The 22,979-nt window shown below is 36.3% G+C and overlaps 1 protein-coding gene across 2 annotated transcripts; it reads right to left on the reverse strand.

The window, feature by feature from the left end:
* Positions 1–1,894: 1,894 nt before the first annotated feature.
* LOC149081669 (uncharacterized) lies at positions 1,895–21,631 on the reverse strand. 2 transcript variants are annotated; one of them, XM_089237075.1, is made up of 4 exons: positions 21,330–21,631; positions 7,722–8,063; positions 7,338–7,635; positions 1,895–2,609 (listed from the first exon to the last, which is right to left on the reverse strand). In XM_089237075.1, exons 2-4 carry the CDS (start codon positions 8,027–8,029, stop codon positions 2,514–2,516), a joined length of 702 nt encoding a protein of 233 aa, XP_089093201.1. In that variant the 5' UTR covers positions 8,030–8,063; positions 21,330–21,631; the 3' UTR covers positions 1,895–2,513. The 2 variants fall into 2 exon arrangements, with proteins under 2 accessions (XP_089093201.1, XP_089093202.1); XM_089237076.1 differs by lacking the exon at positions 21,330–21,631 and adding an exon at positions 8,276–8,381.
* Between the last annotated feature and the right edge of the window lie 1,348 nt (positions 21,632–22,979).

Consider the following 22,979-nt stretch of genomic DNA (forward strand, 5'->3'; position numbering starts at 1 on the left):
GTCAGACGATTCTGATAACAGACTGAAGTTGAAAGTGCAGGAAAGGACATATATTGAGATAAATCGTGCATTGAATAGCAAAGAGCTTAATCTAGCATTTCAAAAAAGTAGTGTATTTACTTTTGCTCATTTACCCACTCGAGCTTTCCCCTCAAAACGATTTCGTTGTCTAAAAATCTGCCCCCCCCCGGAGTGAAAACACCGTCACAACAAATGAAACAAGAGGAAATCAAAAACTACTACTACTGAACCACACATGCATCTTGTGCATATTATTCTGCGGAACATCTAGTGAATTGGTACGTGGTGGCATGTGCGTGTACGTATTGCGAACCTAACGCGAAGTTTGTTTCTATGTAATGCTTGTTATAGTGCTGCCATCTGTCATCTATACATCGAACTCTGAGTGAAGTGTAATTATTGAATATTTGTACCGTTTCAGGCCTGTTTCTCGCTGTGGGGGGACTTCCTAATTGGAAGATTGGCTCGCATTCGCGCCACGGAGTTGGGTACAACAGAAAACCAACTTCAGCGGGCTACCACTGTGATGCTGGTGGGGTTCAAACCCAGGTTCTCGTTCTCCGTCACTATGACCACTCGACCACCCCACAGCGTCATCAAAAGAACTTGCATTCTTTTTGCAGAAAACAATCTTCATTCCCTTCCCTGTTTATTAATGGGTTTCATTTACACAAATATTTTGCATACGTATATTCATAATTCCTACGTCCGAGTTGAAGTGTTTTTGTTTTTTTCCAATGTTCTCATTCAATAATTACAGAATAATTTATCAATGTCCAGTATAGTTTTAAATTTTTTTTCCACTAAGATTACGTTTGTAAATAACACTTAAAATTTAGGAAATCTTTTTCTTTTACTTATCGGAAATCGGAATTAGAACTAACGGTAACTCGTCGGCCGCTGCACATTTGATTTATCGAGATTTGACTGTGTTTGCTTTCACAGCTGTAACGGGTGAGATCCGAGGGTTCTCAATCTAATACTGTCAAAAACTCATTTTCGAAAAAAAAAAAAATTATGTACGAGGTTTTCATTCTAAGCCAGTGTTTCTGAACCTGTGGTTATGTGGCCCTCCCTCGCGGTCAGACGATACTCTGAGGGAGGGACATGGGTGAGAATCGAGTTGAGGAGATTGAGCCATGACGTGCTGCTAATAGGGCCACAAAGCACCGTGAAAAAAAAATCACTTGTAAAGAAATTAACCTTCAAGTGAAGAATGGTGAGGAGAAAAAGTTTGAACTGCTTATAACTGCCGTCTTAACACATGCGCCTACTTAGGCACAGTCCGCGGCCTTGAGTGCGTAGGAGGGTCCTCACTATTTTTTATTATATAGAATAAGTTTGCATACAAGTATAACCAGGAAGATAATTAGCCACTGATGCTGCTAAAACGGCCCTGCACAGAGCCATCTTAAAACATGGGCCAATCTAGGCATGACCCTGATGTCAGTAGGAGGACCTACATGATGAGCTCTGGTACCATGATTTGCAAAAATAAGTAAATAATTAAGCTTTTTCTTTTGCCAGAGGAACCAGGGAGGTGATAAGGCATTGCATAGAACTGCTCCCCGAAAACTCTCACTGAATCAGGAGTTGGCCTTACCCATCAAATTCTTCGTCAATATCAACTTGTTCAAAAAATCAATTCAATAATAAGAAGGGTTTCGCTCTTTTATGGGGAGAGGAACCCCAGCAAAAGGCAGGGAGACCCACGAGAAAATAAAGTAGCTCAAAGGGGGCCGAAAAATGGTTAAGAAACACTGTTTCAAAGCTTAGATATGTAACAAATACGATCAGAATAGGAATATGCATTTGGATTACGAAATTATATAGGCTTATTAAGTTGAGAACGAATCAATCAAAATAACAGAGATCAGTGATGAAAAAGGTATATTTATTGCCATAAAAATTTGTTTTATTGCAGTCAAACGAAGATCCGGCGTTTATTGGTTTTTCCACGAAGCGTTACATAAATTAATTCAGACGCAACCATACATTGGAGTGTAAAAATTGATTGTGTTGTTATCTGACCAGCAAAAATTTTAACCCTTTTGTTATTTCATTACCAAAGGCATGAATTGGCTGCATTCAATGCGGCTAATCCAGCCTTACGACGACAGATATCCATTCGAATTCGGCTCAAAAGATGTTCCAGTGAATATGGTGACGGAGAAAATGTCCTTCGGAAAAACCATACTTACGTCGGGGGGGGGGGGATGTAATACCAACATTTAATTCGAAGACACAGTAAGAAGACTGACGTTGAAGCCATTTAGGAATTGGGAACCAGCCCTTGTAGAGCTGAGGTAGTTTTTGTCTACATCGTTGTTTGTAGTGTCTTTTTTGTTGTTGATCCGCCCGACATCAATTGCATTTGGCTCTCTTTTTATATGATCTATTTATTCAGCGGGGTCTTTTCTTATTTTCACCACCCTGTGGTTCCCTGTTTTAACTGAGCTGAAACACTTTTGGAGTATTAGGATTTAGTTTTGTCACGACTGTTTTTCCGACCGTTTATCGGCCGCAGAAGTACGTCGACGGTTTTTGACGACCACTATCCATCTTTTGGGCTGACCTGAAGGTTTCCTCTGGTAAAAAAAAGAAAGAAAGTTTATAATGAGTGATGTTAATATATAAGAGAAGGTTATAATTTGGTATAAAGTGTGAAAAGACTAATGTCTATGTTTATCGTATAACCTTTGAATCGTTGATCATAGCGATATGTTACTTACAATTAGAAAAAGCGTTCTACTAATGTGTGGATCTAAGCCATGCATGCTCAACATATACCTCGCGGGCCAAATGGGGACCTCGGAATCGTCTAATATGTGCTCGCGACCTCGAAATTTGATTTTGTAAAAAGCTTAATTAAGCTGTGATCCTTAAGCGACCGGTGGCGTATTCCGAGACCACTTGGGTGACCCGCGGCACATTTTTATTTAATTTAAGTGGTCCGCGGTACATTTCCAGATCACTTAAGTGACCCGCGGCACATTCTTAGATCACTCAAGTTGCTCGCGGCATATTCTTACTTCCCTTAAGTGGCCCTAGGCACATTTCCAGTTCAATTGAATATGACCGGCTTTACATTTACAGATCTCTTAAGTGACCTAGGGCACATTCCCAAGATCACTTGAGTGGCCTGTGTCACATTTACAGAGCAATTGAATTTTTCCTTCGCGCAGTCACAGATCAGTTATGTGACCCGCGACACGTTTTCAAACCAACAAAGTGGCCCGCACTCTTCAAAAGGTTGAGCACCCTTGATCTAAGATATGCCATACATTTTACAAAGGACGGTATATACATATATTAACACAAATTTGGCACAAATTTAATAACATTTGTTCAAACGGTCTTTCTTTGCTATGATTCTTTTAATGCATTAATTTTTATCATTTTTCGCGAAAGATTTTCTTTGGTGGTGTAAGAGAAACATCTGGTTTTTTTTTTCAGGAGATGTATATGCGCGTAAGCACGTATGTGAAAGAAAAAAAAAAAAAAAAAAAAAAATATATATATATATATATATATATATATATATGGTACATATAACCAAAACACTTCTCTCTTCTCAGGTGCACTCTTCTAATACACTAATTATATCAGCGTCTGTCATCCTGTAGTCCACGGGCCAGAGCTCGTCCGCGAATATGAGACATGCGGTGTTGAGGCAGTTCAGAAAATTTAAGTGTAATTGAATCAAACTTATTCAAAAAATTTTCAACCAAACTTTAGTGGTCCTTCGGTCTAAAACATTGTGAAACGGTGAGTTAAATGTTTCGATTTGCGATAGCTCAGCGGTTATTTCATTCACCGAAACATGAAACTATCTTTTGTGTAACTCACTAGATGCCGAACAAAAAGTTAATAATTATGTTATAGGTAAAGGGGGAGTTGTAAAAAACAAAATCCACATTTTAGCATGTATACTACTCTTGTAAAATAAATGGAATTTCTCAGATCCTTACTTTGGTAAAAACTTTTAAATTGAATTCTCTCTCCCTATAAACAATGAAGAATTAATTCATATGCACTTACTTTGCACTCTGTGTACTACATATAGTAATTCACAAAAATGAAAAATTGAGGTAGGCTGTGTCATATACACGGTCGCAAATTCTGACGTGCATACGTTTTTTGTGTCTTTAATCGCGTGTTAGGTACATAATGCAATTACGACGTTGTCATCGGCTTTATTTTTGGAATTGCAAGCAAACAATATCAATGTCGTCTATTTTCGCTGAGAACTGCTCGAGATATGGCAGAAAAAAAAATTGTTACGAATCGGGGCTGCAGGGCTGGTCAACACCATCTATAGCAGAAGGCCTCCGCATAAAGCTAGTGACGTCACTGATAAAAGTCATCTCACCTGTAACTATTAGATATAGCAGGCCGACGCGTGTGCCATAATTACATTTTTTGTAGTATATCGAATGGCTATAGGTGAGATGACCTTCTTAAGTGACGTCACTATCTTCGCACGGACGAGGAGGCCTTCTGCTATAGATGGTGTGGGCCTGGTGTCAGACGGGAGGAGGTATTGACACCGGAGTGATATCATTGGATGCGCCTTTGCCATGTGCATCTGACGATAGATATCATTGCTTTTGATTTGCGTTAGGTACTTCCTGAAATATGAGCGTTTAAAGAATTTCGTCACGATCGTTTGTGAATGCTCCCAATATCGTCAGGCGATTTAAAAGACGTATTCACGTCAAAAAATATTAATGATGAGGATTCTGCCATCTATTCATCAATGCAAGAACTTCAACGCTTCTGCGTCAATTTAGATTGTCACTAAGAAGTCTGCTATACTTTCATTATCGAAAATTAATGTGATCAGTTTTCAATTATCACTACAAACTCAACTACTGGTGTTTTTTTGTCAATTTTAAATTTTTCAAAATATGAAATCTTCGAGAACTACGGGCTGGACGAGAAGTCCTGGATACATGTTGGAAATTAATAACAAATCAACCAATTGACATAAAAAGGTGCACTTTACACTAAAGTACTTATCGTGAGAGAGAGAACTAAAGTTTATTTTATAAATTGAAAAAAGGGTCAAATTTCTTCCACAGACGGCGCTGTGAAACGAAAAACTTGGGCAACAGTTCTAACAGTTGTAACGTACGGGATAGCGTTCGCGCCTTTTATTCACTGTGACGCAGATTTGCATACGGTTTCTTCTTCTTCTTGTCCAGGTTACATTTGCACGCACACGGTGTTCTTTTTCTCTCGATAAATTTCAACAGGAATGCCGTTTTAATGTTTGCGGAGTGTCCGTTTCAAAACGCGCTAACACGTTTGCGTTTCATGTTAGACCATGCATTCTTTGATGACAATTGTTTGTATTGGTGTGAACTATCACTTCTTAAAGTTTTCCCCATCTTTTGTGAATCCCCCTGTAGTTTTATGTAACGGAAATTGTGATAAACATTATTTATGCACTGTTTGCGTTTCATTTTGTGTGTTATGTCATTTTTTTCCGTTTTACAGTGCAACCTGTGAGTGAAATTTCAATTTCTTTTTAATTTATCAAAAAAACTTTGGGCAATGATAAGCACTTCAGTGCAATCTACATCTTTTTTTACGTCAGTCGGTTATTATGATTACATGATTTGTTATTAATTTTTAAGATGTGTTCAGGCTTCTCGTCCCCGCCCTGCATATCAAGTACCACGGTGCAGTGGTTCGTAATCAGTCTTAATTATAGTTTGATTATGAGAATACCGAAAGGCTCGTATTTCTAAAAAATTGGAGAATGTTTCGTCCCGTATTTCAATTTTTACAGAGACAATAAACGGAATTGAATTTTTCAATATTAAAGGGCTTTAAAATTGAAAAGCCTTATCTTTAAGAAAAAGCTTTATAATTTAAGTAACTCTTTCGATTATTGATAGAGAAATAAAAATTGATTGACTCTATGATGTATGATCATGTTCTTGATCGATAAATGTTGCAAACGTTTAACCACTTTACGATCAAGGACGTAATATTGCGTCTAAATGCCTGTGGAATAAATTCAAACAGCTCTCTCCGTTTTCTTTCCTCTCTACTCATCATCGCGAGGCTTTGTTGTAACCCTAGGAAGGTGTTGATTTTACCTTCCTTTCATTTCTTTACAATTATTAGTAATTTTTCCCTACATATGATGCATCCTTCCACTATATACACATAAAAGCGAAAGAGAACGGGTAGGGTGAGGGTGAAAAGAGAAATCCACTTCGTATATCTACTCTCTTATCTCTATCCCCTCTCTTATCCGTACTTATCTATTATACTGTTTTCTTTTAATTTGTTTTTTTTTCCTTCCGCTTTTTTCCCTTCACCTTCTTTCCCTTTTTCTAACATACGGTTAGGTTAGGGCAAGTTTACCATATTCAATGCCCATTCGACAAATAGAGATCATCTGAATTTCTTGGCAATACCTTGTGAGCGCGCCGCGAAGGGGTTAAATTTAAATAATCATTCATTGAAGACATCATATTCGAGTATTTGCCGTCACCTTAAGATTTGTTTGTCTATGGCGGATCGCCAGATGTCTCTTTTGCCATTGGTTACTGCCTGCGGCACGAAGAGAATAGCCTCTTGTGCAAACAGAGACCAATATTTAAGATTTAAATATTAAAAAAATATATACAGTATATTCAAGTTGAATAAAAAACTTGAACAGGAATTGATTTGATCATCGTTCAATATTTTCCCATATTTTTTATTCAAATTCCTTATTCAATAAATTCATTATCATCTTTATTTCTGGCTTAAAGGATTATGAATCGGTATGTTCCGAGCTTAGTGGGATCAGTAACACTATTAAGAAAGCCTAATGTAATAATCGAAGTGCTAATATAAAGCTATACATGTGTTACTGCCAAAGCCTGAAATTGGCCAGTTGACCCTTCCAGTGTTCGAAATTTTGTGGAATTTCGGACATTACAGGGAAGATAGCTGGAGATCCCCTGTAATATAGGTATGAATTTCTTAAGATATCGATATTCCGATTCCTTTGATCATTACCATTGCCATAGCTAACCATAATTATAAGCGGCCATATTTTATCACTAAAACAAATACTCCAAATGATGACCCGATTGAGGTCTTTTCTTAGGCCAGGGATATCCAGCGATCTCGCGAACTGGCTGGTCATAGCCTGGCTAAAGCTTGGCCACAGCCCGAATTTCGGACATTTGCCGGTTCAACTGGATGGCCAGTTTGCTAACTGGTCAATTTCGTACTGGCCAATATAGTACTACACTTGTGTATTAAAATTCCTAAAATACCAAGTACGTGAGTAGTTGAAACCGACTTACCTCACCAGCTACCCTCGTGCTTCCATTGCTGCTAGCAGTGGCTAGCGAAAGCGCTTTTCCTGAAGTAGTGGCGATTTTGAATTTCGTCTTGGTATCGGATGGCGAATAACCACCGCCAGAAAAGTGGAATTGCTCGTGATGACCGGCACCGCCAGCTCCCTTGTTCACTATCACGGGCAGTATCTTCGTCTTTTCCACGGGAACGTGGACAATCTTCGTCTTGATGACCGGGACGGGCACGTGGACGGGGACAGGCACTTTATGATGAGCAATTATGAAGTTTGTATGGTGCTTCACTCTAAATGGTAAAAAAAATAAACAATGTCAATAAACATTTCTGTTGGTAATATAGCAAATAGCACTAGTTAACAGAGCAGTACTCACGGGATAGGCACGTATTTGTGATGCACGTGGTGCTGATGGCTTGCCGCCGCGCTCCTGCCACCGTGATGATGGTGGTGTCCGCCACCAACATGAACTGGGACCGGGATGGGCATGTAGTGGTGGCCACCTCTTCCACCTCCACCTCCTCCATCTTTACCCTGGGACAATGCTTTGGCTACGAGACCAGCGGCCAATAACTTCTCAAGTTGGTTGTGGCCTTTCCTACCGGCAAGTGACGGCCGGAAAAAATGAGCTACCAGTATGAACAACGCCACCGGTAGTAACCAGTGGCTCCTTTTTTTCGTCATCTCGTCGTTTCTCCTGGTTTTAGTTTTAAAGAGCCTGGAAAAACACAAAAAACAAATATTGTCAGGCAAATAATGACAATTAGATACATAATAATAACGCAGTGGAACCTCTCGATAACGGACATCCATGGGACCGAAAAATTGATTCGTTAACTTTGGGGTTCCCATTGTAATAGTAATAGATCGATCAGAAATCAATGATATAATATCTCATAGCATTCATAGGCAGACTCCAAATATCTTTACCTTTGTTATCATGGGAGAGTCTTGGATCATGTCTACATGCAGTAGAATCCCAACACCCGAATAATCAGACACCACGATGTTTTCCATCCGCTCCGTGTGTCCAAAACTGATCCACAAATACGGAATTGATGTCAGGGGCTGCGTCTCTTTATTATGCAAAGTGCGTGTTGTAATCAATATCTTCAGCATGACTTTTTTTTTTATCATGTTTGTTTTCCGAATCGACATCATTATAGACCCTGAAGCCGTTTTTCAGCCGTTGGATATTTCTCTCAATGAATTATGGATCCATGTCTTGGTTATTCATGTGGAATGCGGCCGATTGGAAGAAAATAAAGATACTCTCGGATAACATTTTGTTCGGGGTAATGGAAACGTATTCATTAATCCGTGGCCGATCGCATGACCGATCGATTAGCCGATAGGTTCGTGATGTTCCATTTCTTTCGAAAATGAATAGGCATGTCTGTCTTTCTTTTCTCTTCGTCTATCTTACGTAAGATTCAACTGCCTTATAATACATTTGACATCCCTCTGAAGCTATCATTATTGGTTCTTGAATTCATTATTATAAAATATTATAAATTCATTTTCCGAGCAAAATATTATGATTCGGTGGAAATATATCACAAATATATGATCATGAATAATGCAACGAATAATGTCAAGGACGTACCAACCATTGTTTTCCAAAATAATGATGATAATAATTTTGAAGAGTAGTTTCTCACTCTTCTGTAAAATTTTTTGACGTAAAAAGAAGGTTTTTTTTTTTTTTCAAATGAAAAACAGAGGAAAATAACTGTATTAAAACAATCCTAAAATTTGAAGGAGTATTTCCACCACTCAACGAAATTTAGAGTAAAATATAGTATCATTGTTACAGAAAAGTACCGTTTAACAGCATTGATACTTAATGATATTTAACATCTTTTTCTTTTGTACTGTTTGAAATAATTTTTTGCTGAAAATACTATTTGAATATTTTTGCTAAATACGTTTCTAAAAATACTGTTGCTAAAAATTTGCTGTTTAATAGCATTTTTGTTGAAATACTGTTCGAAATCATCGCCACTTGGTTAATTTTTAACCCTTTGACAACTGACGATAGTTTAAAGATTTAAAGAACTACTAATTGCTTAATCCCTCCCCGTAATATCCCTTACATACGTTGTTGGCTGTTTGTATTTTGCAGTATGAAAGCAGCGTAACTATACTTTTGTGTAAAGCACTGCACCCACAAAGTGTTCCTTAAAGGTATAAAACAAATCATACATATGGCTTTGAAAAGAGAAGCAGGCTTTCACGACCGGAGTTTATACTAAAATTCATACTTTTCGAGCTGTTATGTAGTGTTCCAGTCTTCTTCAAAGCAGACGTTTCGAATACTGCGGTGCACATCTTCCGTGAAGTTTTCGTCAAGCGAGGAGACGAAACGACCTCTTTGGATGAAAACTGCACTGAAGATGTCCACCGCAGTAGGGGACGAAACGTCTGCTTCAAAGAAGCTTGGAACATGGCATAACAGCCCGAAAAGTATAAACTTTATTGAATGTGGCTTTCTTTGAGGCAAAATAAGTAAATATTCATGCACAGCTGTATATTTTTATTCAATACATTTAAACTGGTATTTTTTTATTGTAAGCACATATAGTACTAACGAAACGTTCAAATACCAGGTAAATTAATTCGCTGTCTACTAATAACTTTTTGGATTTTTTTTCTAGGCTTTAATTAGAACTAAAACGACCAACCGAAAAATTTCTACCGACATACTGTTTATACTGTTCAGAAACATGTTTGCCGAAGAATACTGTATGAAATCGTTGTCGCTAAATATGCTGTCTTTCGGGATTGACTATTCAAAACAATCACATTCAAAATAACTTTTCCTTTCACAACACTGTTTCATAATGTTATAGAATGTTAGTTTTAATAACCGCCATTCTTTCTTATAATAAATAAATTAAATGGAAATTTCTAATGATGGAGATCGATATACTATATTCACAATGTTTTAAAAACTTTTTGACAGAGAGTGATAATTTGGATGTATCTAGAGAGTCTAATTATTTTATAATGAAATTTTCTTCGAAATATTATATTTGCGTAAATCATATTTAAAAATTCCTCGATGATCATATCGCGTCAAACATCTCAATGATTTTTCCGGATAATTTCTAGATAATACAATAATTGTATGATGACTTAAGAATCAATCCCCTCTCACTCAAGACAACATTCTCTTCAACAAAAATGTATTTCAGTCAATTTTTATTTTCGTTTCATCAGCTATGAACCTAAAATTAGGAAAAACTATCATCAACCAAAGACCACTTGGTCTCAAAAAAAAAAAGACACAAGAAGCTTTTATATCCAAAAACGGAAAGTGCTCTACTTCTCCAAAAAATTGCATATATGTATAGTACAGAATACAGAATGGAAGGATGCACAAATATCGATCCCAATTCGATTTATAAATCATTTTCATACCGTAAAACTTTCTATAAGTACCTCAAGAATCCGTTCTACTTCTCATCCAAATCAAATTATTTCCCCAATGTAATAACACAGCACAAAAATCTTTCATAAATCTCTTGATATCAAACTTTTGGGTCAAAAATAGGATGTCTGGAGGGGAGAGAAGATGGCTTTTGTTTGCATGGAATGTGGGGGGGGGGGGGTATACGCCTATATAATTCAGCACATATGCAGATTATCCCCCGTAATCTAAGTAGGTTACTTCACTCAGTACGCAGAAAATACAGTAAAAGTGTCGTAATCTTCAGGTTGTAATAAACCGCGTCGAATGTAATACGAGTATTTTTCTCCTACGGAAAACTTTCTTATGATTCATATTTCATCCTAATATACCGAAATTTTAGGTTTCTTGCGGATATCAGTGCTTATCAGAGCATATACACCGAAGATTCTAGAAAATAAAGAAAAAAAAAATTTTTTCTAAGAAAACAGGAAGAAAATGCCGTCAATAACGAAAGAAAAAGATGATTCCATCGCCGATACTATTTTTGGTGCGTACGCTATAGCCGAAAGCGTCGCTGTAAGTCCCTTTCTCTCGATGTTATAAGCGCATGTGTGTGAGTGTGACACTTGAGACGAAACTTCAGTGAAGCGACTCTTGAGCGTTAAGGATGGTCTATTGACCTGGAAAGTCGACCGTGTGTATCGATTTAGGCACAGAAGTCATAATAATCCCTGCCCCAAGAAACCATCGACGTCTCAGCTTATATTAGCGTAATAAATAATGCATTGCGTTTCATTTTTATTTTTTCATTTTCATCCGCAAGAAAAAGTCTACTTCATATTTCGGATTCTAGACGATCCTTCGTGTTGTGATGTAACATTATCCACGGTTGCAAGGCTATTCGGTTTCATTCTCATGACCATGGAGACTGATGCCCTTTATTTGGATTACGCAATGTTTATGGAATGATCGACGAATCATATTTCATACAAATGCAAATATAAAAACAACGCCACAACAGGCAAAATTCCCTACGAGGTGGCTGAGGAAAAAATACCTGTAACAAATATGGATGCCACATATTTCAAAAATACAGTAATCCAATTAAATATGCAATTACAAACAATATATATACATGATGAAATATTATACAATGCCCATAAAGAATACTTATGGTTGTCTTATTCTAAGTATGAATAGCTTCTCGATTTACCCCAACATGTTTATCGTATTTCTTTTTAAACGTGTCAATTGTGTTACAATTTACTACCTCCGGGGGTAAGCTATTCCATTTATTAACAACCCTATTAGAGAAAAATTCCCTGCGACACCATAACCTTGCATTGTACCTCACCGATCGATACTGGTTCCCCCTTGTAAAAGCAGTCGATTGGCGGTGTACTAAAAGTTCATGGTCCATCCTATCCATCCCATTGAGAATTTAGAACACTTAGATCATATCGTCCGGTGGAGCAATGCCGGCCGGCGTTCGGCCCGCTTGTGGCTGGTGGGGCTTTTTTTCCTTCCAGCATGGCCCAGCTGCAAGATAGCCGAGCGGTGGCCATGTTTGGTACCCGCATAACTCAAGCCCCGTGTGCCTATAAGGACACGCGTATCTCTTCTTTGCAACCCTTCAACCAAGTCTATGTCCCTTTGTAGGTATGGTTTCCAAAACCTTACAGCGTACTCCAGTCCAGGGCGAACTAAGCCTCAGAAAGGCGGAAGAATGACTTTAAGAGAACGCGAAGAGATTTTTTTTTTAAATGAGACTAAGCAATTCTATTCGATTTTTGACCACCGCTGAACAATATTTAGAAAACTTAAGCCGCTTGTCAATGAGAATTCCCAAATCAGTGACCCTAATTGCATCCGGGATAGTGATGCCATTCAACTCGTAAGAGAACCCAGAGTTGTTCGAACCAAAATGAGCGATCGTGCACTTGTCAACGCTAAACGTCGTGCTACATTCATTTGCCCATGCTCCAATCCAGTTTAAGTTGGTCAGGCGCAACTCTCTATCGTTTTGATTCCCGATTAGCCCCATTAGCTTCACGTCATTGCAGTTTTCCTGTGGATGCGTTTGAACCCATGCACACTGAGCTCTTCCCATCTCTGACTTCATGACTTATCAACCCACCACAACAGCACTACAGCAAATATTATAATTTTTTGCTTATTTTGTGTATTTTTTCCTGAGCAACTGAACAAGCATTCGCAAAATTTAATTCCTTCATCAACATTTTAATGACTAAAATATCTGACTTTCTTTTCGATTCGGTGCATTATACAAGATTTATTTTTTCGTATTATGGCAGTTTATTTGAGAATTAAAAGTTGAAGTAGTTTCATCATCGTAGGAACATCAATTTCATGTGCTAAAGAGTTTTTCAATCGGTGAAAAATTTCCAGACAAAATTAAATAAATTTTTTTTCTAAAGAAGCCCAAAGTTGAATATCAAATAAAAATTGGGACAATAGACGAGTTATCTATGCATATGAAATAACGTGTCCTGACTCACTGACTGACTGATTCATCATCGCCGATCCGAAATTCCTGCTGAAGCTATGAATATGAAACTTGATCAACAGTTTTATTTAATAACATAAATTACTAAGACGGGGTTTTTCGAAATTCGACTCCTAAGGGGAGTCATAGGAGGGGGGGGGGTTCAAAGGTACGGTAATGTAAAGAAATCACGCCGAACGAAAACTAATGAAGTTATAAATATGAAATTTCGTCAGTATTATAATATTGTAATATAGAGACTCTCTGAGAAAGGATTTTTCAAATATCAACCCCCAGGTTTTCAAAGGTTATACCGAGCAACTATCGCTGAAACCATAAATATGAAATTTAGTCAGTAATGTATTTTGTTATGTAGAAATCCACTAAGACGGGATTTCTGAAAATTCATACCCCAAGGGGGGTCATGAAGGTATTCAAATGCTATATGGGAGAATCATCGCCAAGTACTTTTCATATTAACAAATCCACGCGAGCGAAGCTGCTGGTAACAGCTGCTATGATGTATATCATAATAATGAAAACACTGCTGTGAAGAGTGTTTTTATCCCTTTCAGACCCAGGTGCCACAAATGTGTGGGTTACTTTACTCTCACCTCTACCTAACTTAGAAGACTGTGTAAGTTTTGAATAAGAAATATATGGTGATACGAACATTCAAGACTCTCATCAGAGGGCAGCACTAGAAGTTGAACTTTCAGGAAGTTTTCAAGATGGCTTCCAGGAGAAAGTGTCTCCGGGTAAAGTGTGATTTATTACATAAAATTAAGCAATAAAATTCTAGGAAAAAATTGTATGTGAAGATGATGTATCCTGCATCATGTTCGCTAAAAAAATTTGAACAAAGTGAATTATTTCTTCACAAAAAAAATTGCAAATTAAAATAATAATAATAATAAAGAGTTGCTGACACTTTTATGTTTTGGTGCATTTTTTTGAGCATCAAAAATGCAAAAATATTTTAAAAATTCCAAAAATTAATGCTCGGATTTGAAAGGGTTACCTTAAAAGGTTACCTTTGAAAGGTATGCCTTATTTATACAAAAAAGAAATGCCAAGAGTACCTGAATTAAAAAACAAGTCCTAGACGATACTATTAAAATTGTTGGAGAGAAAGCTTAAAATAGAATAGAAGCGTTTGAATTACAGAGGTGTAAAGTCGATGAGATGCTTATTGAACGAATTTTTCAAAGGTTCGATTTCTCGCATAAATATTTTGAAAAAGCAATTTTGTGCAGCTACGACCGACATATGCGAGTATATTTTTCCGCGGATTGGGTGAGAAATCCCATTGATTAAGGTTCACAGCCTGTGCTCAGTGCAGCCCTTGGAACCTCGTCACCATTGCATTAAAATGAAATTAATCAGTGAACGTTGTGACTAATGAGACTCCTCAAGTCAAAAATTTTGGGAAAACTTAGTTTGATGTGTATCAGCGTCAGTGAATTAAAATATTGCAGAAAAAGAGAAGAGAGGTCACAGTGAAAATAAATTGTGAGGGAAATGTCAGAGGATAACAACTAAACCATTAAAAAAAATAAATATTAAATTTTGATTTGATTTGGTACATAATAGATTTAGATTTGAGAATCGGTATGCCACATTTTGAAACGCTACAAAAAAAATCAAAAATGCCATTCTTAGCACACATTTGTGTCCACCCAGTTTTTCTGCAATGAACGGTATTAAAAATAAAAGCCGATCATAGTTAAAATCTCTGGACGAAGCTTCAAGAGAGTCCTTGACCAAAAAAGCAAATATTCCACAATTTTGTTTCGGGAATTTCAATTATTTTTCGTTATAAAAATAACAATAAATTGATTTCTGATTAATAATTAAGTAATCATAATAGTTAGTTAATGGTAGAAATTAATGATAATATTAATTAATTTGAAATAATTAATTAATGGCAACAATTAATTAATGGATACAATTAATTAATTAAAAGAGTTATTTTTACAATCTTATTTTACAAAGAGTTATTTTTACAATCTTTGTATTTTTGAAACATATGACAACCATATTTTTATGGGCATCTTTTTATCAGCCACCTCGTTGGGCATTTTGCCTGTTGGGGCGTTGTATTTGTATTTGTATTTGTATTAATTAAAGTGTGGTTTGGAAGTTCAAGTGTTGAGTCAATCCCACTGACGCAGTCACATGTCAAGGACATCCACATGGATATAGTACAATTTATTTCCTTACTAGTACGAACAAAAATATAGATATCAAGGACAAAAATTTCTAGGGAATCCTTGGAATTCAAGAGAGAGAGAGAGAGAGAGGATTCCCTAATTTAATTCCAATATCAGCGTTAGAATTGAAAAATTGAATGCGGGAACCCACTGGTCCGCAGACATCATGACTACTACTTCACCAACTTTCGCTGTATCGCAATTTACTGCCATTAATGAAATGGGTTGGAAATGAAGGCACAGTCTATTGGAAGTCGCCTCACGTTCGTTAGGGAAAATATCTTACCTATATCCTCCCTCGGGTTCGAACCCAGGAGCGCGACAGCAACCTTTACGGTGGTAGACGATCATCTTGCCACTCGGGCAGATATCATAACTGATCCACACTAAACGAAATCCACTAAATAATAATTAATTTTTCCAAATATATTAGCATTTAAAGAGACCACTAAGGGGATTAAAAAGCCATAAAAAATCCACTGCGGATCAGTGATTTCCCCATAGGAGATTCTTCTGCGATAAATATATCACCGCTAGGAGGGGCACGCGAAGTTTTCGCTACTGGTGTCCCGCGGACTACCACAATTTTTTTCTCGGTGGTCCGATTGTTTAATGAGTGGTCTGGGACCAGCGGACTACCAATGATTTCGAACGCTGAATATTATGCGTAGCAAGCCAAACACCATTTAAATTTGGTGTAATAATGCACATGGTTTTTTAATAAACATAAGTAGTAACAATTATTATTCATAACGGGATAATTTTTTTTCTAAACACAAATGCCCATATTATAGTGATTTCAATTGTTTACGTGTAACTATAATTTCAAAAATTTCTCTTGACCGCGAGGGAAAGCTTGTACAGGCACTGGTATACGAGAAAGAGACGTAACATTACTCAAATATTATTATTATTAGTAATAAACACAGACAGACAATAACATACAAAATAAAAATGAAAGACGTCACAACAATACAATACATGCACTCTCTATGCAGCTCTTAAGCCAGGTTTTCCTAGGAGCAAGTTTCTACAGCGCGCGCAGCGTGAAACTGCGCGCTGCACACGGCACCTAAGTTCTACTCCTAGGAAAACCAGGCTTTAGGGACCCTCTTGGTCAGTCCTAGAGCGTAAAAAAATTCTTGTATAATAATAAACAACAGCACGTTCTTTATTTCAGATGTTTTAGAAGAAGGTCAAATTTTGCTGGGGGGTTGCCTATTTATATTTTCGATGAATGGTTTCAAGATTCGATATGGACTTTGCAAATACAGTAGACTCTCGATATTCCGGCCGTGTGCTAATTCAGCCCATCCAATAATCCGGCGTTTTTTAGGCGGGGGGTTTCTTAGAGAACAGAAGAGGAAATCGTGTCACTGTAAGTCCGTGCGTAGAAGTTTATATTATTTAAATGGGCTTTTCCAATTGACTTTCAGTAATCCGGCCATTTCGGCAATCCAGCACACTCAAGTCTGTCATGTGCCGGATTAGCGAGAGTCCGCTGTATAAAAATTTCTTCCTTGAGACGATTATTTATTATGACTCCTGGTAATTTTTTTTCCGAATTTGTTATAAATTGTTAGTCAAAGGTAATCCTTTTTTTGAACGAGGTCTTTAACTGTTATTGGCGTTGAATAAAAGAAATTGCATCTATTTGAGGCGTTATCGTTGTTATTTGTGAATTTTTACTCAATAAATTCACAAGAAGAAAATTCATTTTAAGCGAAAAGAAAGAGCCCTGCTGGAAATTCCATATGGGTGGGGGGGCTGGAAAAATTTTCCCACGGGGGTGGGGAAGTCTAGGATTTATAGGTCCTAATATCTGAGCAGCCTTAAATTTAATAAATCACGGAAGAATAAAATTCGTTCCCCCTTAGCCTTTCAAGCATCAAAACATGTCAAATCAAGTATGGTTCTCACCATGCAATTTCTCTCGCCTCTCAACCGCAGCGAAAAATAAAAAACAGGGGCGCAGAATGCTTATTAATGATGAAAAAAACATTGCTGGGAAATATGTATCCTAATAAAGCGAGGGTTGAACTTGAAAACTTGAAAAGTTTTTAGGATTTTTAGCTCATCGGCTAATTCAAAGCGATGACCTATAAAATAAGCTTTTTAGTATTTTGAAGAACTCTAATCGATTTTATGTGTTAGCAATTTCTTTTTAACGCAGTAAAAAACTGGGCTTTCATCCGACGGTAATGTACTGTGCCAAAAAATAACGAGTTGCTAACAAAGATGCCGTATCTTCTGACACTGACACTGCTTGGAATGAATCTTAACACACTAATTACAAAAAGGTTCAAGATCGTCTTAGCACCACATTTCACAAAGTATGAACGTGTAATGATCTCAGAAATGGGTCATAAATTTCGGAACGTAAGATTAAAGTGGTAATGAGAAAATTGTATTCATTCAGTAAATGAAATGTACCGTGATTAGACAATACGTTTGAACGTAGAAGATCGCTTTCTTGAATTATTAAGGGAATGATCATAAGCAATTTGAAAATGGGTTGTGGTTATATCTTAGGATTGCCTTTATTTCCTCTCGCGAATTTATATCATAGTGAGAATAACTTCAATTTTAGTTTTCAGTCTGTTTGGGGGGGGGGGGATTATTATAAGGTGTCCAATGATGTAAAGCGCGAAATGATTTGGAAGGTGTTGCTTGACATAGTGACGTTTTACCCCATGAGCAGGTGATGCCATCAATAATAGCACCAATTATTGTCATGAATTCGAGTAGCATGACGGGCATTAAATCATAAAGGGTTTACATTGCATAGATGCAAAAGAGATTTATTAGATTTTGTTTTGAATGTACATACGTAGCTTTATAATCTTAATCTGACTTGAATGTGGGACAGCTCTAAGCATAACGGAAATTAGAAATTCCTCCCCCACCAATTACAATGGCTAAAGACATTTCGTTTTTCAATGTTGCTTAAATTTGAAGCCTCAAAATCATGGTGCCCTACGCAAACGTTCCACTTGCCCACTGTCGGCCTCCGATTATTTGTAAAAAAGTCTGCTGCAGAAACTAAATATATCTGTTCTTTTCTTTTTTACTCAAAATAACAATAAAGAAATCTGTAAAAATTTTTACTTTGCTAAAACCAGTCAATATCAGCATAATATTGTATTTTTATATTATTGTGATGGTTGCATATAGCTGTGACGTTATGGTGAAAAAATGATTTTCCTGCTGAATTAAATCCTCCAAAATTACTTAAAGCCACCCGTTTGTTAAGCAGATGCAGATACAGATAAAAGTTTTAATTTGTTGATTATTATTACTCGAGAACCGTTAATGCCTTGAGGCATACTTTTAGTAAGAAAAAAAGTACCCAAATAATGCGTAAACCTCAGATACATCGTTATTGCGTACGTTCATCTTTTGCAAGGGGAACAATAATAATAATAACTTAAAAATAATAATAACTTTTTATGTGAACCTGTAACAAAAATCTAAGTTAGAAAGTTGTTGTCGTGAGACAAACAAAAAAAAAGCTATGCTTCTAAGCGCAATATTCGCTGACATCTTTGAATTTAAAAAAAATCGCTGAAAAAGTTGAAAAGAACAGCTAATGAACCGAATATTGCACTTACAAACGTGGAATCTTTTTTGTTGGCCTCAGAAGAGACAAGGAAGTAGAAGAGAGACACCTTAGAAGAGACAGGACATCCGTATAAAAAGTTAGGTTTTGTATATTTAATAACTATACAACCCCTTGCAATATGAATGGCGTATCTGAGGTCTAGTAAAGTGTGGCCTAGGGACTTTCCTTACTAACCTGTAGATAGAAAAGTATTGTACTGACATAGCCGAATTTTGTACTGAAATGGCACTAAAAGATGTACTTCCTAAAATATAAAAAGAATGGGTATGATGTTTTTAGTTTTTAAAAAACGAAAATGAGCAGAAGTTTGATAATTCATCAAGTTTCTTCTCATAAAGTTTTTCCTGAATAAGTTCCTTCAAAGAAAGTGGAAGGGGGAATGTCGATGACGAAAAGCAATCATAGCACCCTGTTCCAATGAATCGCGAAGAACTTCACTGATTTCGTGAAGAACATTCACGGCAATCAGGCAAAAACTTAAACAAAAGACTGCTTTAACCCTTTAAGCGGCACAGCAGAAATCCATAAACCCTCTTCAAAATGCCATATATTATTGAATTAAGTAGGCTTTCTTCCGAGTTTAAGCAGGTGCAAACAAATAGGTATAGGAAAAAGTATGCTGCTGCGAAGTAAACTTTACAAAATGTTTGAACTTGTCAATACTAAAATAAGAGGCTTTGAAGGAGGCGAGATATCTGGTCACCGTCACTTAAAAGAGTGCAATGTTCGTCAGAGCTGGGTAAATTCCCGATTTAATCAAGTTGAAGAAAATAGAAAATTGATTTCAATTTTTGAAATAGCCTAGAAGGGAAAAAATTGAGTATTTGCCCCCCCCCCTTCCCTGTAGATGAACGTTGTCACTACAGACAGGCTTGTTCGGAAGATTGGCATGTATGCCATAGAGGGTTAAAAAATGCTTGCCCTTATGCAAAGAAATTTAAATGTTAGAACATGAATGATATACAGTCAAATCCCGATAAGTAGAACGTGCAGCGGCCGACAAAAAACTTCGAGTTATCGTTAGTTCAACTTATCGAAAATTCCGATTTCAGAATGGGAAGAAGAAACTTGCATCAAAATAACTGCTATTTTTTACAAATATTGTAGTAGTAAAACTTCTGGAGATGAAGAAATTCGAAAAGATAAGTTATTCTAATTTGATCACATTTAATTATTGAATGAGAATATTTAGAAATTAACTAGGCGTACATGCTATATTATAAAACGGAGTCATACATGATACTCGAAAAGAATTATAAATAAAGCGTACACAAGACTATTTTCTGTCAAAAAAATGCTGTGATGTTTCACTATCTCACTCTTGTTTCTCCTTTTTTTGTCCTTCTTTCGTAAGAAAGTTATTCAGTTTCGCAAGCAGACAAATGAACCCACTAAGTGAATCTGCCAAATTCTCTGCTGCTAAATGATAATGATAATTTAATGCTCTCAAATGTTAATTCTGTTTCGGAATGCTGAATTCTGTTGCTAAATGCTAAATTCTGTTGCTAAATGCTAAATTCTGTTGCTAAATGAATTCTATTGCTGAATGCTAAATTCTGTTGCTAAATGAATTCTATTGCTAAATGCTAAATTCTGTTGCTAAATGATAAATTCTGTTGCTAAATGCTAAATTCTGTTGCTAAATGCTAAATTCTGTTGCTAAATGCTAAATTCTGTTGCTTTGCTAAATGCTAAATTCTGTTGCTAACTGCTATTTTTTAAATTTCTTCAATTCCCGAAAACTTCGACTTAAAGGAAGAAAACTTAAAGGGAAATTTTTAACACCTGAATACAGAAAAAGTTCTGGAGGCTGAGCGAAAACTTCGACTTAAACAGATATTCCAAGTATCGGAGTTCGAGTTATTGCGAATTGAAAAAACACAACACACACACACACTTTAGTCTTAAATTTTCTCGGTAGAAACGACGAAATAACAGAAACGGATGAGTGTGAAATTTCATTACCATGAGTGATTATATTATTTATATGAGTTAATTTATTTTAAATTTAGTTTACCGTGAATAAATAAATGCTTATATTATTAATACTAGAATTATATATGTCTGATGTGCTAATTCATAATTCATAAATATTTTTAATTGAAAGAAATATATCATTACAATGATTGGAATTTTATATGATAGTATTTTGAAGCGAAATTTCAAAAATGTCTGATTTATTTATATAAACACGAATGAAAATTTTTCAAGTATGAGAAAACACGAACCTGGTTATGCATGTATCGCATCAATCATCCAATGTTTCTTCGCAATTCTTTGTTTCAGAAATATTCACGGCTGATTAGGATGAGAAACTTCTACGCAATGTTCCCTAAAGAGATATTCAATATTTTCTTCTACGATACTACTCTTTGGCATCTGCGGTGGGTGTAATATCTGTAGGCTATAATCGATTTTCTTTATCGGAGCACAAAAAAAAAACCACTGAATGAACGGGAGAATAATCTAAATACGAACGACAGATACACCTTGTTCGTAAGACGAGCCTGGTCTGAAACCGCAATACGTTTGAACTTGACATAAATACCGATGGCCTTAAAAACAAAAAAAACAGAAAAAGAAGCGTAACGACGATTCTGTCATGGTTCGATGGCCATTCGCTTGTGGATCGATCTATTGATATAATACGTCGTGAAGAAAAAGAAATCAGTACTTTTTATTACTCGAATCTTACGAAAGCGGATTCGCTTTCAAAGTTGTCAACCCCCTTCAAAATAAACGGCATGAAAATTCGATGAAAAGGAAAAAGTTTTGTGGGTTTTTTGGGAGCCATCGACCGTTCAAAGAAATTGAAATGGTTTTTTTTTCATGTAATTATGACTTTCGGCAAATTTTAAGAACATCAGCATGAAAGGAAAAGATGTCAATAGTTCAACAGCGTCAAAAATACAGGGCTGAATACTCAAGTCCGTTGCATCTCGGATAACTCGTGCACCAAGTCAGCTACAGCCGCGAATGTGGTGCCAAGGTAATTAATGTAAAACGGTTATTAGGTTCATCAGCGTTTTCTCAACCTATGATCCGCGACGATGGTACAAGTGGTTCGTAGGCACAGGGTCGTCTTAACAGTATCATAGACTTACATTCAAATCTGTTGATGTACGTGTGAATTTTTGGAAATTTCATTCTACATTTCGTCTATAAAACAGTGTCATCAGACAAATATATGTGATAGACACTATATTTTAGTTCATAACATCAACAATACATAGCAAAATATCATATCAAAATTCTGTAATGATATTAATGATATTGTGGATAGATTTCTGGCACAATCGTGTTTCAAACTCAAATAAGATGTCAAAAATAGCATTCTTCGTTAAATGCGTTTAAAGTTTTTATTTACGGATACTTGTATGTAAAAACGCAACAATGTGGACGTAACTTCGGATCTGAGCGTCATGTAAACAAAACAAGGCCTGTTCTGGAATTACAAAAAATTGGGCTTTCGTAAAAAAATAAAGTAGATTCAAAAGCGATATTTTCTTATAAAATGACGTTTTCAACGTAGTCGGAGTTTTACACTCGTCATACCACTTCTAACTAAATGACCACTTTAAAAAATTTTGTTTAATTTTAAAACTTTTAAATTTTTTTTCAATTTTTTTAGTTGTTCGTTATAAGCGAAGTCTGTTCGTGTTCCATAGTGATGTTCTTCTGTATTTATATCTATAATCATAATTATCATAAAATAATTTATGAAAGTTATCTTCATTCACGATTTTTGTAAATATTACAAATCAAAATAAACTTTTGTAGAAAAAACTGGACAATTGTATAAAAAAAAAGTCAACGGACAAAAATACAGAAATGCCTGTTACGTACCGTAAATTGGGGTTACTTGGACGCAAAATGTG

The sequence above is a fragment of the Pholcus phalangioides genome, unplaced genomic scaffold (assembly GCF_987345545.1).
Source record: "Pholcus phalangioides strain wild (caught in Gottingen) unplaced genomic scaffold, Ppha-v1.0 ptg000009l_1, whole genome shotgun sequence".
NCBI classification, from domain to species: Eukaryota; Metazoa; Arthropoda; class Arachnida; order Araneae; family Pholcidae; genus Pholcus; species Pholcus phalangioides.